Source organism: Oreochromis niloticus, linkage group LG15, assembly GCF_001858045.2.
Source record: "Oreochromis niloticus isolate F11D_XX linkage group LG15, O_niloticus_UMD_NMBU, whole genome shotgun sequence".
In the NCBI taxonomy this organism is placed as follows: domain Eukaryota; kingdom Metazoa; phylum Chordata; class Actinopteri; order Cichliformes; family Cichlidae; genus Oreochromis; species Oreochromis niloticus.
This window is the reverse complement of record NC_031980.2, coordinates 3,195,269-3,209,671: the sequence shown is the minus strand read 5'-3', so window position 1 is coordinate 3,209,671 and position 14,403 is coordinate 3,195,269. Positions and strand designations below refer to the sequence as shown.

At 40.0% G+C, this 14,403-nt stretch overlaps 2 protein-coding genes and 1 long non-coding RNA gene across 7 annotated transcripts; 1 reads left to right on the top strand and 2 right to left on the bottom strand.

Annotated features, from left to right (window-relative positions):
* Window positions 1-2,039: 2,039 nt before the first annotated feature.
* selenoi (selenoprotein I) lies at window positions 2,040-12,888 on the bottom strand. Of its 3 annotated transcripts, none has more exons than XM_013268806.3 (11): window positions 12,774-12,888; window positions 12,341-12,620; window positions 10,280-10,348; window positions 9,770-9,878; window positions 9,076-9,150; window positions 7,385-7,647; window positions 7,189-7,297; window positions 7,054-7,102; window positions 6,777-6,957; window positions 5,394-5,573; window positions 2,040-4,875 (listed from the first exon to the last, which is right to left on the bottom strand). In XM_013268806.3, exons 2-11 carry the CDS (start codon window positions 12,395-12,397, stop codon window positions 4,768-4,770), a joined length of 1,200 nt encoding a protein of 399 aa, XP_013124260.2. In that variant the 5' UTR covers window positions 12,398-12,620; window positions 12,774-12,888; the 3' UTR covers window positions 2,040-4,767. The 3 variants fall into 3 exon arrangements, with proteins under 3 accessions (XP_013124260.2, XP_013124259.2, XP_013124258.2); XM_013268805.3 differs by having other exon boundaries at window positions 12,730-12,833; XM_013268804.3 differs by having other exon boundaries at window positions 12,705-12,832.
* Window positions 6,257-6,770, bottom strand: LOC112842393 (uncharacterized). Its single transcript, XR_003214142.1, has 2 exons — window positions 6,586-6,770; window positions 6,257-6,492 (listed from the first exon to the last, which is right to left on the bottom strand). It is a non-coding gene; the product is annotated as an uncharacterized LOC112842393 (long non-coding RNA).
* On the top strand, window positions 12,666-14,294 carry ost4 (oligosaccharyltransferase complex subunit 4 (non-catalytic)). Of its 3 annotated transcripts, XR_003214141.1 has the most exons (4): window positions 12,666-12,683; window positions 12,814-12,924; window positions 13,549-13,686; window positions 14,165-14,294. XR_003214141.1 is itself a non-coding variant. In XM_019353523.2 (3 exons), the coding sequence occupies exon 2, from the start codon at window positions 13,550-13,552 to the stop codon at window positions 13,661-13,663; it is 114 nt and encodes a 37-aa protein (XP_019209068.1). In that variant the 5' UTR covers window positions 12,809-12,924; window position 13,549; the 3' UTR covers window positions 13,664-13,695; window positions 14,165-14,294. The 3 variants fall into 3 exon arrangements, 2 of the variants coding, with proteins under 2 accessions (XP_019209068.1, XP_025754556.1); XM_019353523.2 differs by lacking the exon at window positions 12,666-12,683 and having other exon boundaries at window positions 12,809-12,924; window positions 13,549-13,695; XM_025898771.1 differs by lacking the exon at window positions 12,666-12,683 and having other exon boundaries at window positions 12,843-12,924.
* The last annotated feature ends 109 nt before the right edge of the window (window positions 14,295-14,403 follow it).

The window sequence follows — 14,403 nt, the reverse complement described above, 5'->3', positions numbered from 1 at the left end:
TAAGCATCTCTGATTTTTCTTTGTTTGAACATTTTCATTCATTTTCAATCAGCACTCTGTCTCTTAAACTTCCCCGTGAGATTTACTTTTACAGTCTTTCTGTGAGCGCAAAGCTGATAAAAACCAAAAACACACAAGCTTTTTGCTGTCAGACAAACTTGCATGCAAGGACACGTCGATTTCTAATGAAGTCTGTAAGAGAGCAGAGCCACATACGTCAGGGGTGTTGAGTTCGGCACATTTTGTTCATTCTGCGAAGAAGACTTTAAAAATGCCAACTGTTGTGATACGTGTGAAGCTCGTTTTGTGGAGAACTGTGTGCTGAAACAATGCTTTTATAGTTCTCAACTGTCAGGTCCACAGCTGTAAGAGCTGGAAACAGCCAGTAAAACTGCAACATCTGCTGAGCTACAGCTCCATCTGCTGGATGAGCTGCATAACACATAAGGATGGGCCAGTTCCTCCCTTTGATATTTCATCTCTGAGGCACACGCAGCACTAGAAATGTGCAATGAATTGAACTCAGTTGAACAGCATAACTCCGAGGTATTAACCAGAGGAAACTAGTGTATGATTAATTGTTTTCTTTATTCCACTCCAAAATGTAACGGTGTTGCAGATTGTCTGAATTCATTCGACCAGAGTTTGACTGGAGACCAGCTGCAGACGTGTTGAATTCATTGCATGGGCAATCCACATATTAGTTCATTCCACTTCTTAACTTTTATTTTCGCTATTTTTCTTTCCACGTTAACTCAACAGTGTAGCGATTTACATATCTGCCTATCAAGTGAACGATCGCTGGTTTGATCCCAGGAGAAGATACAGATTTCTTGGGCGTTGTGTCAGAAAGGGCATGTGGTATAAAAATCTGCCAAGCATGTGCTGTGGCGACCCCTTGTGATAAAGGAGCGGCTAGAAGTAGCCTCTTCCGTTCATTTAAATACGTTCAACAGTATATTCTATTTTAAAGCATCTTCATTATTTAAATGAGTGAAACTGAAAACAAATGATGTGGTAAAATGCTCATTTTAATGTGGCGCAATAATGGAGAGCATTTTTCTACAGCTGAGGTCTCGTTCGATTTTTATTTATATTTTCTTATTTTAGCATAAGACACTTGAATATCAGTAATTATCAATTTTAATAGTGCATTTTTTCTTTTTGTCAGATTAGATCTGTTGCAAAGGTCAAGTGCTTCCCATTTCTAAAAATATACTATGAGATGCAGCTATATTTTTCTAGTTACAATATATACTTCCCTGAGTTGTGAAACTTGGAGTATGCAGTTTGCTTCAATGAATCACAGCAACTATTTCCATTTAACCAGCAAAATATTAAAAAAAATGACTGGTGGCCTGAGACTCTTGCACACTACTGTGTGCAAAGAGGATTGGCACATATATTAAAACAACAGTGTATGAAGTGCTGCTCAAATCTGTTAGATGGGTCAGCTGTAATACTCACTGCTTTTAACCAATGAATAAATTTGCGCCGACACCCAAAAGCTTCAACGACAACAGTCGGGATACTGTGGAAAGTTCCTCTGAATATTCTGCGTGCAGCTAATAACATAGTACTGTGTGCAATCACAGCACAGGTGGCAGCTAAGTACTCTTACTACATGAGGTGATGAGTGAATGCTGCTCTCTGCTACCCTCAGGAGGACACTTAAGAAATGACAGGCGTCCAAGCCCTGAAGTTCAAACTCCAGTCAACAGCAAAATGTTAAAGAAAATCTATTTTTATTTGTTTCCGTACAGTCCTTCTTTTACTGGTTAAGTACAACATCACAAGAAGCCACACTGAGGCTCTGGAGTGTTTGCCAGAGCAGCGTTATACAACAGCTTGGTTCATTGATCTGAGGGTGGGTGGGAGGGTGGGGGTTAAGACTTGTGTGGTGGTGAGTGAAGCTGAAGAACACAAACTGGATTCTAAAGAAACTAAGGAAGCAGCATGACAATTATTTTGTTTCCTTCTTTAAATAATAATTTTTAAAAAAAATCCCAGATAACATTTTCTCTGATATGAATTCCCTGTTTGGATTGAGTTTGTAGTGTCTGCAACCTGGAGAGGAAATCCTACTGCTCCTTTCCACAGGATCCCAAAGAAAAGACGTGGAGGAGATCCGATCATCTGATAAAGCAGCACAAATTTAAAAAAATTCCTACAATTGTTAAAACAAGCAAATCCAAAAAAAACCCCCTTAACATTGACACATTTAAACACTGTCCCATAGACCATTTTGTGTTTTGTACCCGCTGACTGGCATCACACCCCATCACGAACTATGAGACAGTCAATCCCACTTGCTGTTTAAACAAAAAAAAAAAAAAAAAAAGGAAGAAGAAATAATAATATGTATTTACAGAGATATTCACACATACAGCGTATACACCCATACTTAAACAGACATGTACTCATGGAGCTGTACATACCCAGGCAGTGCATAAACCCACCAGAGACACAGTTAGCTCGCTGTGCCGGGCTTAAATCAGTCACAGTTGTTGCCACATTACTACAATCTACTTTATGAAGCGGGGCTTCATAAACCTCATTTATAAAAAAACAAACAAAAAAAAACAGGTACTGCGAATCACAATCATCTACTTAGTTGTCCATTATGTTCCTCCCAGCCATACAGGGACACTAACTAGGTTGTGCCTGTGGTCTCAGTGTTCAATGATGCTCAGTAACAGTTTACGTGCAAAACCTCTGCACAAGTGGTAAAACTGCAGAGATGATACCAGCGTTGTTTATATATCCCCAGTGCATGTTTCCTATGTATCCTTTAAATTAAGAAGACTGTATAAAGAGAAGATGCTTACTATGACTGGAAATCGTATTGTCAGATAACTAACAAACATTAACTCCTGACCTGCCTGACTGTTCCTAAGCCCAGTACAAGGTTTTCCTATAATTCTTATTCAGTGATGAGTTTTGTGGGTTTTTGTCCTTTTATTTTCAGCTTACTGGTTCTTCCTGTTCCACCTTTGGATAAAGAGTGAGGTATCCCACGTAAACAAGAACTTTACATCTCATACTGTTTTTCTTCTGGTTTGGCTGGTTTTCAAAAATGGTGAAGATCAAACTGGTGGAACAAACAATCGTAGCTTAACTGAACTACAACAAGCCTGCCCCTCTTCTCTCGGCATGCTTTGAAAACCAGTTTGATGAAAATCAGAGTGCTGAGGCCATGACTGAATGTTCTTCACACTGGATACATGGTTACAATCACATGAGAGGAACAGTTTTTACAGGACCGGAAAAAGCAACGAGACAAGTTATCAGACACACCGCTGAGAAAAAACAAAAAAAGAGGAGGTGATAATATCTGTGCGAGGAGGGACCACGGAGCCAGGCGGCGCTGTGGAATTTGCGGTGTCCTGTGCGACGACTTGTTCCCTCAGAGTGAGCCCGCTCCGTTAGCGGTTTTTGGACCCACTCTTCATTCAAGTGCTACGCAACTTTACCACACACCATTGCCATGGCAACAGTTGAATCAACCCCCCCCCAAAAAGACATGTATGTTAAATTTTTTTTAAAAAACTACAACCAAAAAACAAACAAAAAAAAATGTTTAAAAAACAGAAGAAGAAAAGAACGAATCAGCATGAAGACACGACACCTCAGATAGTAGGTAGAGTTGGGAAGCCAGTGCTCAGACAGAGGTCAAAGTGGAAAGTCAGTAAAAGTCACCTGGGTTTGCTCTATTATCAACTCTGTTCTAAGACGACAGAGCAGACAGTGAACTTCAGAGGGAAGTTTGTACAATGTTTTCATTTAAGTTAGAAAAAAAGGATGCCCCAAATCCCCTGACACATACCGTTTATATATATATATATATATATATATATATATATATCTATTAACATATATCACAGAGATGTCCAACCGCAAATCATCTCATTAAAAAAAAAAGTGACAGAACCTATAAACACTGGATCCAGCTGTGGAGCCACATGTGGCCAGAGTTTGATGGTTTGGTCACGTTCAAGAACAACACTACTTGAGGCATTCCTGTTAATATAATAAAACTGAAATGGCATTTCCCCAAGGCATATGATACATTCATAATACTTTTAAGAGTACACGTGTGTGCGCGTGTTTGTGGCTGTGTCTATAATGAAATATCTGCCACAAAGTATTTATTCATCTGCATTAAACAGAATAATGCATCTTTCTGTGTCAATTAGCTTGTATGTCTATCTTTGTGAAGACCTCGGGAGTGAGGGGAATTTCTGCCTTTCCTCACTTTGAGTCGGAACTTAGAAGACAGGCTGTGTGAGGGTGGAGGCCTGGAGTAGAAACGTGTGCGGTTAAGGGTTAGGCATTGACTTGTGATGGACAATATAGGGGGGGGGGGGGGTCTGGGCACTGCGCTGGGACAATGAGGGCCCTCACGAAAGACAGCAGTACAAACAATGCGAGTGTTTATCTTTGCATGGCTCGTCTGGGCTCCTGTCCTCGCGACTGAAGCACATTTCCGTAGGAAACAATTGCACCTCATTGGCTCAACTGAGTCGGCCAATCATCAGTGACGGAAGCCAGAGCCCCTGGGCCCACCACATCGCTGACACCAGAGTTTGGTTGGTGGATAGGTTAGGGAACGTGTGAGCGTGTATGTTCAGAGTGACTGTGTGTTTTTGAAGACACTGGAAAAAGAAAACCCTAGTCCTTTCCACTTGCAGTGTCGTCATGGATGGAGGGGATGCGGTTTCCGCGGTGATGAAAGTGAAGTGTCGGTAAGCAGAGGAGGAGAGAAGCTTAAACCTCTGCTCCTTTCAAGCCGATTCGTTCCTCCTCCTGTCAGTCGCTGTTGGGCTTCTTGAGGGAGAAGGCAAAGATGCTGAAGTGGTTACTGAGCTGTTTTACCTAGCAACGAAAAAGGTAAAAATAGCAGTTAATTCAAATCCAAAGGCCTTCAAATATTCTGATTCAGTTCAGTTTTGTATTGAATGCAAAGTTTAGAAACAAAAAGAAAATCACTGGTCTCCTCAGGGTTCATGTTTTGGGCCATTGCTCTTTAACGTGCACATTTTCTCTCCAGGTTAAATCATATAGGACAGAAACATTATTCATCACAGCTATACAGGCCATGCAGTAAGATGTATTATGTATAAAAATGGCTACATAAATGAAGATCTTTTCGATTTCTGTGTTTTAACGTCTGTAAGTTTTGATCTAAATTAACACAATCACTGTTTTTGGGGGCTTTTTAAGTGTCTTCTTAGCCTCAGGAGGCTGCGTGTTACTGGCACTGCTGCAGTCCTGGTAATCAGGATAAACCAGAAGGCAGAGCTACAGCAACAAACACATCTTTGTCTTTGGAACAGCTGCAGCCTCTTTGCACAGCAGGGAATCAAACATGTTCTTTGCATGTGTGCTCTTACCACTGACACGCCGTAGTGTATGTGCGCTAATACGACAGCAGCTGTCCACAAATAAAGCAGAAGCGTCTCGTTGGTGAAGACCCTGGTGATGGCTAACACCACCACCGCTGTCATGGGCAGTAACAGTATGCTCAGTGGCTGGCAGCGCGTGTTACTCATTTGACACACAATCAGCTTACACTGAAAGACAAAGGCATTCACAAAAAACAAGCTTTAACTATGTACTTCATCAAAAGTAATATGTATGGCACGTTTTGATTTCTGAAAACATTACAGTACCTGTTTGTTTTTTGATTTTCTAAAATAGATACTCAGTGAAGCATCTTACAGACTGACACCCTTCTATTTCTGAGGAATTTCCCGAGGTCAGTAAAGCTGCTGTTTCACCAACACTCAAGTATTAAACATAAATGTTAACCTGGCGTGCATACACATTACTGTTAGCCTTTATACTGTTTTAACAGTCACATTAGCCATCTGTTAAGTTATGGTTTAAGGCAACAGTCAGCTAGTAACTGTGGCTACTTGATAAAAGGATAACATTATTGTGGGAGCTAGGCAGCAAATGCTATTAGTCTTGCCCGTCTGTGAGGTTAACAGACAGCATTACTTAACAGAAAAACACAATCGGTGTCTAAAAAGTGTTGTGTTGCTCTTAAAGTCTCACACTGAAGTTGAAAAGTCCTGAGTTGAAGTCCACCAGCAACTAAACAGAAACAGTGGCAGTCCACCTTAACAACTCATTTTAGAAAGAAAAATATGGTGCCAAGTAGGGGTGGGCGATACATCGAATATACCCGATGTATCGCGAGTTTTTCCACATACGATGGTTAAAACGGCTTTATTGTAACCATCCAGTATAAGTTGCCATGGAAATATTAAGCTGTCTGCATGTAACTCAATCTGATTTTCTTTTCTCCCACATGCTGTGAATGCATCATTAAGCCAGCTGTGATACGAGCTACAACAGCTAATGGCGAGAAAAATAGAAAAGCGGCACGGTAAATCTGATTCCAAGTTGTTGTATATTGGTGGTCTTGTTTTGCGGCTGGTTCGGTGAATGGTGGTCGGAGCGTGACGAAACTTGCGGTTTCAGAATCTGTGAGATCAAATGTGCCGTTTCCTTGATTAGATGAAGTCGAGTGAGTTTGTGGCTTTGTTGTTTGTGTTTAGGCACATTTTGCAAACTTACGTAACTGCTCTTTTAATTGTTGCTTTTTCCTGTCTTTGGTGGTAGAAATGGTTTGTATGAGCTTTTAGCTGAGATTCTGAGGTTTCTGTACATACCACACATGCCAATTTTTACATTAAAACTTTAATGTAAATTTTACAGAGGCTTAAACTGCAGCTCACCCCCGAAAAATGTAGAAATCACACACTTACCGTGACGTTGGCAAAAGCTGTCCCCACCATGAGGTAGAAGATCCTGGGCTGCAGCTCCAGGATGTTGGATGGAGAGTAGATCACCCAGATGGTGGACAGGACAAACAGAAGAAACGGAGAGAGGAAAGGCAGTAAACCTTCATACAGGCTGCTGTGCTTCAGTGTGTTATTCCTGTAACCCCTACAAAAGCACAGCGGGAAAACAGTTCAGAAGACAATTAGCAAACGCAAGAGAAAAAAGAAAGAATGACCTAAAGCTGATATAAGTTGTGCTTACTTGAGGACATTGTAGAGGCTCATAGGTAAGGTCACAGTGAAGGAACAAGCTGGAAATCAGCAGAAATTAATTTCAGTAGCTGCTTTGGCTAATGAATGAACATATTCAGTAACTGAGTAATCAAACACAGCTCACCAATGATCATAAAGGTGAAGAGGTCTCTGTAGAGAAGGTGAAAAATGACTGGTTGGTACCAGGTTTCCACACCCACTGCAGCAGTAACCAAGTAAACAAGGGAGATTGTCTACAAGGAGACAGGACACAAGACAGATGTATAGAAGTCTAGAGTAGTGTCTTACACTGTCAATCATCCAAACGGCCAAAAACTTACCACTTGGCTGATATCATATCCCCAAGGCAGAAACAAGATGCCAGTGTTATATTTCTCCCAGTGGGACAGTATGAAGGAGAACAGCACCACCCACAGTATGTAATAAAGCGTGACCACACCGACGCCACTCTCCCCACGCCCAAATATAGAGTATACAGTGGCCACAAAGAAGACACAGGCCCAGCTGTCCAGACCGTGGTCAAAAAGCTCCCCTAGCGGCGTGGAAGAGTTGGTGCGACGTGCCTGTTTGCCATCAACACCATCTATAAAAAGCACAGACAAACACAGATCAGCACATACAGTACGTGTTTATGGGGATATGTATATATGGTGACATCTCTGCTCAGCTAAGGCTTTACATAACTGGTCAAAGGGAGCAACATTCCTACTTCCCACTTCACTGTTACACCAACACAACTGGGCTTCACTCAGTTCACTCAGGAGCACAGCCTCATATGAAACACCACAGTCGCTTCATTTTAATGGTTCACAGAGTACGACAGAAGGATAGATAAGAAGGGATCAGTTTAACTAACTAACACAGATCATGTCAGCGGGAGAGCAACAAACAATTATAAAAAGATGAAATTCACTTGTGTGAGCTGATATTTATCATAAACTGTGATGAGAAAGTCAAAACTGAAAGTATGCCCAGAGATAAGAGGCTTCGTTCATGTCCAAACGTGCACACTTAATGTTACACGCAGTGATTACTGAGGTCATCAGTCATTCACTAATGGTGGACAGGACAAACAGAAGAAACGGAGAGAGGATTTAACTCTAACCAAACTCTGCAGTCTGCGATAGGTGAAATCCGCAAAGTAGCTAACTTTATTTTTTATAATTATTATAGATGTTTTATGGCTGTAAAACCCCTCACTACACACTTTATACACGTTCCTCCGACAGGCATGAACATTTTCCCACTTTCCCTCTTTATGGTTTAAACACTCTAAAAGTTCAAACCTTTGTAGAAAAATAAGTCCAATGTTATAGAATAAAACCAAAGGCACCCACGTTACCTTAGACGGTGCGAAACGTTTCATCGACATTTTTGTGTCTCAGCGAGACTGCGAAAGGTGAACCGCGTTATAGCGACCACTGTACTTATGTTATAGCTATTAAGTGGGCGGCCAGTATGTACTGAAATCCATTTCCCCAATGACATTTTCTAGCCTGGATTGGACGACAATTTTATTTTAAATATGCTTTCCTTTAAGTTTTTTTTAAAATAAAATATATAGATATCAGAATTGGGAGTGGAATATATTTACTCTTATAAGGTTGTTGCAATGGTGATTGGTCCCTTATATTTCACACACATACATCCAGGATGTCATGTATAGCTTTAGACAGACTAGTGCAGCTTTATCTGATTCAAGTAACAAATAATCTGATAACTTTTATGATTTCAGTTAGATACTTCTAAAAAAATGAAAATATAATGCTATGAGATGTAACGTGAGCGCATATAAACAATCCAATTATAGCAAAAACAGAAAAACAGGTGTCTGCGTGCCTCATTCTATAAAGTAAACATCCAAAACAAAAACAGAATAGGGGCCTTTAAGCTTTCGAGAGGCACTGCACTTCCCCGTGAGTTTCTCTACTTCCCATGAGTAAGAAGGGAAAAAAAAATGTACAATAAAAATAAAAACAAGCCACATGGAGTTGCAGAGGTCAGAACTTACCAAGTGTATAGGCTAAGAAGTTGAAGATCCCTGCTGCAACCCAGACCCAACTAGGCACGTGTTGATGTCCTGCAGCTGAGAAACAAACATTGTGAGTATATGGCACGACACATGGAGATCATGAAAAACCTAGACTAGAGTAATTTTCCATATTACTGATTCCACTCATTAGACCAATGTCATCCAATCTAAAAAAAAAAAAAAAAAAAAAGTCAATATTTTAGAATAAATGTTAATATGGGTGTACTGTGTGGATTAGCTCTTCCTATAAGAGCTCAGTACTGACAGAAAAAAATCTTGACTGGCCCTCATACTGACTGTACAGGACAGCCTTTTGTCTCCATGAGTGTTTCATTTATGTGTGCAAAAGGTAAGCACTTAGGTTGGACAGCAGGTGTGCTAGAGCAAAGTATCTTATTTGCAATACAGAGATGTAGACTGGGCATGTTAACAGGAACAGCTCACTGGGTGTTGTTGCCTGTGTGAATGATGTAATGGGTTAGTGATTACCGTGAGCCACCATAGGCAGTCGAGTGCTGGACTTTGCCTTCCATAAACAAACTTGCACATGTCTGAATCTCTCTTCCTACTCTAGACAACAGCGATGGATTCAACCCACGTCTAGTATGTTTTAGGGAAAACAAACTGACCAACCCTCCCCAGTTTAAGAAAAAAGAAAAAGTGAATGACCTACAAGATGCATTGAAGTCAAAGTCGTAGAAGGCCAACATGAGGAAGTTCAACACAAGGAACATAAAGCCTGTAAATGTAATGAGGTTTGGTGCCAACCATGTGGGTAGAAACTGTTGAGAAAAGAGTGAGAAAAAAACAAGAGGCTGTGAGAACGACAATTCATGATCATGCCACTCAGCTCTCACACACAGTTTTCTCGTCATAGTAATGGCATATTGAATAACTGGAATTTAATAGGTACTCCTGAATAGAAGATTTATGTATATTAATATGAACCTTTTCAAATGACTGTCTGGTTACATGACAGCATTAAAAACAACAACAACAAAAAATCCTCCCAAGTATAAAACAAACCATTACAATCAGTGACTGATGTGTTCTGACACTGGCAGAAAAATGAGCGCTGGTAATGCATCAGGTCGTCTCGCTACTGTATCACAGCACATGGCTGGAAATCTCATTAATGATGTAGCCTGGAACGGACACATTAAGCTGGATGGGTCTTCCTCACCTTCACAACAAAGTTCCAGAAAGGATGCATGACGTAGATGGACAGGGGATTCGAGTCCACTGCGCTGTACTGCAAAGAGACACAGAGGTGTGATCACAAGCATGTCTTTGATCCTGTATTTCATTGCAGATGCAAAAAAAAGCAACTGCCTTGTTAACAGGACCGTATTGGTACTAAATAAGAATAAAACTGATTGCAGTGTGCACCTTTATTCATTGTAGGACCCAATGTAATGCACTTAGTCATAACAGGTTTATAGAATTGAAAAGATATATTGCATTGCACTGTGTGTTTTATTTTGGTAGGCTTTCCTATTATGAGTAAATATTGACTCTTTGATATCAATCCTTTGGCACAACCATCTCCTGTGATAGACTTTGATCGCACTGTCACTCCTAGATACATGGAAGAAGGGTGGGATCTTCACTTTTAGGGTTAACTATTGTTTTGTTTTTTTAAATACACTGTTCTTACAAAAGCTGGGCTCCCCAGTGTTCACTTCCAAGTTCATTGTGAATACAGTGCAGCACTTAATACTACAACAGCCAACTAAGGACATTTAATTTTACTACACAGTGCTCTCACTCAAGCCTACACAATCATTTATCTAACCTAATATGAAAATTTGTATCTACTGCTGCAATACTGACAGCGTGTTCACTGTAGATAACGATGATTATACTATGTAATGACAAAATAGGTTGTTTATGTAATAAACAAGAATAACCTGTGTGATTATTTATAACCACACATGGAAAACAGGCACTATAATCATAGTCTGTGTGCATTAACAGATACGCAAGTATGTCACTTTCACACCAACTAAGGTGGCCCTGCAGTCTGTGACCTGTTACAAAGGAATGTGAGAAGTGGAGAGACAGAAAAAAAGAAGTGAACTGATCAGCTGAGCCATCTCCACGCTCTTGTGTTCATCCCACTTAAAGCTCGTCTATATGCATGTTTATTCCCCTTTTGAGAAAGCAACCTCTGTTTTCAAGGAGAGCGACAATCCCCTCATTTGCTCTCATTTGTCCTCCTCTGCTGTCTACTAGACACCAGTGCTTGGGTTACGGCTGCTATTAGACAGAGGAAGCCACTTATAAAGCAAATACTGGGGAAAAAATGGTTTCTTGTGATACTCAGAGATATATGACGACTCTTGCTTTTGCTGCTGTGTGAAGCAGTAAAAACAAGAGGTATTAGGAATGAGCCTGAATACCCACACTAGGGTTTTAAAGGAAGAAGAAACTTGACTGAAATAATGCAAAATATATAGAAAAAGTTGTAATGTTATAGCACATGTTAACAAAATGAAGATATTCAAAGATCAACTTACTACTTGAAATACTCCATGACTTCCATGCCCTTACAGATGAGCGCATTTGTAATAGTCCAGTGAAGCTCATCCTTATGAAAATTAACTAACAACTAAAATGCTATTAGTTGGCAAACACAAAGTGTGATTCCGTTCAAAACCCATCAAAAGACAATGTTGTACACCCCAGATTGTTTTTTAATTGTATTTAGACGTTTTTAATGTGTGTCTTTGTTTCTCATATCCTACTGGATCCAATTGAATGGTTTCCTCTCCACGCTACCATTACAGCTGTTCGTTAGCAGTTTATTTCATTACAGTGGCTGAAATAATAAAAAGAAATTAACAGCTGGAGTCCAATAAAAAAGGAAATAGATAAAGTCTCTGAACTGTGGGGTCAAAGCAAAGAAGCCTCAATTCAAATACAACATAGGCAGAGAGGAGTCGCTAGCTGTTAGCGCATAAGCACCAAATGTAAAGTAAAACACAGAAAATAAGGACACTTCCGAGCAAAATTTTCAAAACAAAAAACGTACCATTGGTGAATATGAGATAAGCTACGTTACGGCTTTTATTTTCAACAGGAACAATGGGAAACATCCGGTATCGTTCCGTAAACTCCGAGTACCTTTACATATTTTTCAGGGGAAGCACCCTGCAGATCGTGACAACTAGCTGCTAAACGCACAGAACCTGTCCGCTCAGCGGCTAGCTGCTAGCATGCCATTGTAACCTATAAATCATACCTTATATTTGTCGAAGCCCGCAAGCTGCTCCTGAGTGACATATTCGTAAAGAGCCATGGCGGTACGGTCTGGCTCAAAGACGAGATAACTAAATATCTCTTCCTTTGGAATTGCAAATCCCCAATGTTAGCTGCCGTGTTCAAGTACCATCTAGGTTGGCCGCCTTCGTTCACGCCGGGTGAGGCGATGTCGAACCATAGGAGCCACTCCTACGGAGCGCAACCCCCTTCCCGGTTAAAGGCAACCGTAGCTCACTACCGCCACGCAGGCCTGGAGGACCCTGAAAAAATAAACCACACAAAATATCATGAAATTCTGTTGACTGGGTCACTCTTCCACTATGGTATGGTGATTGTGGTCTCACCTGAGAAAAAGAATGCTAAAATTACTTTTAAAGTGCCGGAAATAGTTTTGACTTCTGTTAATTGCTCACCAACTCCTCATCAATCAAACCGCTTCTATGGCGCTCCTAGATGTGACGTGGCTTTCCTCTTTGGCCGGAAGAGACGTCACTGCGCTTACCTGCTGTTGGAGAGCTGAAGTATTGCTCGAACCGGGAGTTAAAAAGCAATTTAACAGAAAATGTGAGTGATAACATTTGGTAAACTTGATTGCAGTTGGATAAAATTTGTAATTTTGTTGAAATATAATATGAAACGTTGCTTATTTTACCTAGTTCAGTCCGTAGGGGTGTTAGTAGTTAGCATGCTTAGCATTGCTAACGCTACGTTGATTGTCCACTTAGAAATTTTACTAAAATATATGGTAATTTGGAGGATTATTTTGTAACTATCCGATCACTCGTGTCTGTTATTATTACTCTGTTGATTCGCATAAAAATCCTAATATGCAAACTGCGGCAACGTGCAAAATGTGGGCACTTAATTGTAATAATACAAGAAGTTGTGCATCTCGCTACTATTTCATTTTTTCCCAACTTTCTCTGTTAATTCGTGACATCATTGTCATGCCTTACCTTCAAGTCGCTAGTGAGAGAAAATAACATTTATTTGAAACTGGTGAAAGGTCCTGACATCCATTCAGATATCTACCAAAGCTGTACAAATGAACACAGAATATACAAAATAAAATAAACATGACTTTATTTTAACCTTTTGAAAATGCCTTTTCTCCCACTACCCACTGATCTAACACTCCTTTTCTTCAACCCAGCACCTGCCTAATCCTGCCTCTGTGTCCTTTTGCAGAATGGTGACAGACGTGCAGCTGGCCATATTTGCCAATATGCTTGGCGTCTCCTTGTTCCTGCTAGTGGTGTTATACCACTACGTTGCTGTGAATAACCCCAAGAAGCAGGAGTAGAGTTGTACAGTGTGACTGCAGAGGTCAGTGAGGTCAGACACTGTTTGTGTTTTTTTTCTTTTAACATTGTCATTTCTGATGTTGATCATCATAAAATAACAAATTGGACAAAAGCAGGTTCTTTCAGTTTTTCTTTTTATTTTGTTTCTATTATGTATACCCCCTTGTATTAAAAAAAAAACATGATTCAAATCCATCTATAACTGTTTTATAGTATGGTAGCTTTTACATTTAGTTAGTATAATTTTGATGCTGTCAGTGCTACATTATTCTATTATTGAAGAAAAGTCCCTTCTACAGTTTTCAGTAAGTGTCATTAATAAAGGAAAATGCACAGAAATAAAGGTTATTGGGCTACATATATAGAGTTAATTTGTTCCATCTGAGTACATGGCTGATCACTGAGCACTACTAAAAATCTGGAGGAATAATTCCAAACAAACAGAATTTTAAGGTTTAACAACTGTGAAACGACTGAGGCTTTTTTCCTCCTCCCCACAGATGAGATGGACATCAAAACCACCACCTTGAACACATCATTCCCCTCATCCTCTCCTCTTTCCAAGAGATGGAATTTCTGTTTGCACAAGGATCTTTTTTTCTTTTTCTAATAAACATGTTTGAATTTGAATTTCTACAGTCTTTGAATTTTTTCACCTGCTCTATACACATGTAAACATTTGTTATGCAACTTTAAAATACATGGAGTTTATTGCAAGTTATTTATACTTCCAAATTTA

Coding starts and splice junctions, on each gene's coding strand:
- ost4 (XM_019353523.2), top strand. CDS start 13,550: ATGGTGACAGACGTGCAGCTGGCCATATTTGCCAATATGCTTGGCGTC.